At 39.7% G+C, this 3641-nt stretch overlaps 1 protein-coding gene across 1 annotated transcript; it reads right to left on the bottom strand.

The window, feature by feature from the left end:
- Positions 1-1882: 1882 nt before the first annotated feature.
- Positions 1883-2839, bottom strand: LOC134377222 (olfactory receptor 51E1). The gene has a single exon (XM_063095854.1). It carries the CDS (start codon positions 2837-2839, stop codon positions 1883-1885), a length of 957 nt encoding a protein of 318 aa, XP_062951924.1.
- Between the last annotated feature and the right edge of the window lie 802 nt (positions 2840-3641).

The raw sequence follows: 3641 nt of genomic DNA, 5'->3' as shown, positions 1-3641 counted from the left end.
GGATGAGGTGTGGCCCAGATCACCTACTTGGTGAAGGACATCCCAAATGGCTCTCTGAAAAGATGATGTTTCAGACCTGAAAGTATGAGGAGCCAGCCATGTGAATAGCAAAGAGGAGAGTGCAGGCAGAGCAAAACAGCCCCAAAGTGAAGAAGTGACTTGGCCTATTTATGAAACTGAAATACTTTGCAAATATTTTCTCACATTCTGCAGATTGTCTCTTCAATCTGTTGATTGTTTCCTTCATTGTGCAGAAACTTTTTAGTCAGATGTAACCCCGTTTGTCTATTTTTGCTTTTGCTGCCTGTGCTTTTGAGTTCTTATCCAAAAATGTCCCTGCCCAGTCCAAAGTCATGAAGTGTTTCTAGTAGTTTCATAATTTCAGGTCTTACATTTAAGTCTTTAATCCATATTGAGTTGATTTTTGTATATGGTGATAGATAAGAGTCCGGTTTCATTCTTCTGCATATAGATATCCAGTTTTCCCAGCACCGTTTCAGTGATAAATGTTTGAAGTAATGGATATGCTAATTACCTGATGTAATCATTACACAATCACAATATTTGCATGTACTGAAATATCATGTTGTAGCCCATAAATGTGTGCAATCATTGTATGTCAATTAAAAATAAATATTAAAATTAAAAAAGAGAAACTAAAATAAGATCAGCATGACTAAATAATAAACGAGAAGGAATCTATCATGTAATAAGAGTGGAGAGTTAGGCAGGTGCTAGATCACCAGAGTCTGTAGGCCTGTTTTATGAGCATGCATTGGGGAACCTCTGAAGAACTTTAATAAGAGGAACGACATAATCAAGTCACTTCCTTCAACCTCAGTTATATCATCCCTAAAGTAGGAATAGTAATCCCTTCAGGATCTACACTATGGGACAACTGTGAGGATTAAATGAATATTATATAAGATTCTGAGAAATACTGAGTGTTAGACAATGCAATCTTAATAACAAAACTTATGTTTGTAGTTCTTTGCATTTCCGACAATTTTTCCCATGCTTTATCTCATCTGAAGAAGAAGCCACAGGAAAGAGTATTGAATTTAGAATCAGACTTACACAGATTCAGATTTCAGGACTATGATACTTCAGCCATTTACTCAGAGGCAGTGACTACAGCTCTCCACCCTCAGTGTCCTCATCTGTATAATGAGGGGAATAATATGACATTGTCCGATGTCTCTGTTGATATTGAGTATGGAGAAATTCAGTCAAACATGCGTACACGCAAATCATGGAATTTATTATACATCACAAGTGTACCATAGAAAAGTCAAAGGCAAGAAAAACTGATAACCTCAGGAAAAGCTCACTTCAGGAAACACAAAGCCATACGATTCAAAAGGAAGCCATTGCTTTAAGTCACATTATCTAATTTTATACATTCTTGCATTTATTTTCCTTTCGCCATGCTTAAACTTTTAGTAACTGTACTTTAGCCCTTATCTCAGGATGCTGGAGACCATCACTGGAAGCAATTCAGACGTGGACTGGAAGGTCAAATGGGAAGTAATAACCCTCCAATCACAAGCACCTCAGGGCCTTGAAAATTATACCAAGGTACTTCACAAAGTTCATGGAAAATTTTGTATTATATTTTAATTCTATTTTTCCACAAGCTTTTTCTTAAGTGCTCTAGTACTCAAAGAGCCAAAGCAGAAAATAATATTTAAAAAGGGGGATTGGAAGTTTATGGTCCTCACATCCTTTTCTCACATGGACAATCTCCAGTTTCCTCTACAAATGACCCAAGTTAAATTTTTTTATTAAGAAAGATTTTTTTCTTAATATTACCTTCCAAAATGTTGATATCAAAACCCAAATGGGAGGACTTTGAATGGAAAAGAAGTTTGATTAGTGACACCTAGGGATCTGAAGTGTGTACGGTCACATGGAAAAGACGAAGGATGCGCTGTCGTATCTCCTTTGTCTTCACTCCATAGACAATGGGGTTGAGCACAGGAGGAACCAGTAGATAGATGTTGGCCATTATGATGGGAAGGAGGGAGTCACGTCGCTTGCTAAAGCGGTGGACCATGGACAATCCAATGAAAGGTACATAGAATATGAAAACAGCACACACATGAGAGACACAAGTGCCAAATGCCTTTGCCTGGGCTTCACGTGTCAAGCCCAACACTGTCTTAAGGATAAGCAGATATGAGAAGGAGATGAGAAGTGAGTCCAGTCCAATGGCAGAGATGATGACGATGAGGCCATAAATGACATTGACATGGATGTCAGCACAGGCCAGCTTCATGACATCTTGGTGTAGGCAGTAGGAATGGGAAAGGATATTGGAGTGGCAGAAGGGAAGCAGTTTGATGAAGACAGGTAGGGGCGCCATTAGTGCAGCACCGCGCACCACAGCAGCCATGCCAATCTTGGTAACGCGAGGCAACGTGAGCACAGTGGCATGGCGCAGTGGGTGGCAGATGGCCACATAGCGGTCAAAGGCCATGGCCAGCAGCACTGTGGACTCCATGCCAGATAAGGAGTGGATGGCAAACATCTGTAGCAGACAAGCATCAAACTGGATGGTAGTGGAATTGAACCAGAAGATGGCCATCATTTTCGGCATGGACGAGGTGGAGATGAGGATATCAAGGCCAGAAAGCATGCAAAGGAAGATATACATGGGCTCATGTAGGCTGTGCTCAGTCCGCACAATGTAGATGATCATCAAATTACCTAGCACGGCAATTAGGTAGAGGGAGCACAATGGGAAAGCCAACCAGAACTGAGCCTCTTCCAAGCCTGGGAGGCCTATTAGGATGAAATATGTGACACTGGATTCGTTGCCACTGGGGCCCACCATCATGAAGAAGCTGAGCTGCGACCAGTGCCAGGGTGGTAGAGGCTGAAATGCAATGATAAGCCATTGTCATATCCACCAGAATTCCACAACACCTCCCACCATCCTGATGTCCTATTCTCTAACCCAAACTCTGATTCCATGGCCTATCCAAACTCTGATCTTATTCTAAACTCAATCTAACAATAACTTAAGGATCAGATACAAATTTACCCAGTCCTACTTACTAATCCCACCTATATAGTCAATTCTAACAAGTGAAATACTTGCACAAAAATTCTAAGCATATTTTAAATCATTTAGTTCTCCAAAGAAAGGCTATTGACTGAGTATACACAATTCTTAGATGGTTAAAAAAAAATACCATCACTTTTTCCATCCTCTTCTACACTTATGCCCCTCTATGCTTAATGCTAACTGCAATTCTAATCACATGATTAGACTATCTTTAAGACAAATTCCAGTCCAAAAGTAGCAATACTAGCAGTGACGTAAATTATCATTGAAACCTCACCTCATCACTAATCTAATGATCTTCCCAAATCTATACTTAATCCTAACCTTAACATTAATCTAATACTTAACCTTAAGAATCATTTCAATCTTAACCTAAAACTTAACACCTATTTTATGATAAAACCTAATCCAATAAAAACCAGACACTACCTTCATTCTGAACTCTAACTACACATTTTACTCTTGCCCAAATGCCTATTCAAAATTTTATACTTGTCCAGACTACCCAGTTTATATCAGAAAAGGAACGATGACCACAGTGGTTGCCATTGGTGTCCCATCCAGACCCCAT

Source organism: Cynocephalus volans, chromosome 4, assembly GCF_027409185.1.
Source record: "Cynocephalus volans isolate mCynVol1 chromosome 4, mCynVol1.pri, whole genome shotgun sequence".
NCBI lineage: Eukaryota > Metazoa > Chordata > Mammalia > Dermoptera > Cynocephalidae > Cynocephalus > Cynocephalus volans.
Note: the sequence above shows the minus strand (reverse complement) of the source record. Positions and strands in the feature narration are given on the sequence as shown.

Excerpts from the sequence above, each read along its gene's own strand:
- LOC134377222 (XM_063095854.1), bottom strand. The coding sequence starts at position 2,839 with ATGATGGTGGGCCCCAGTGGCAACGAATCCAGTGTCACATATTTCATC.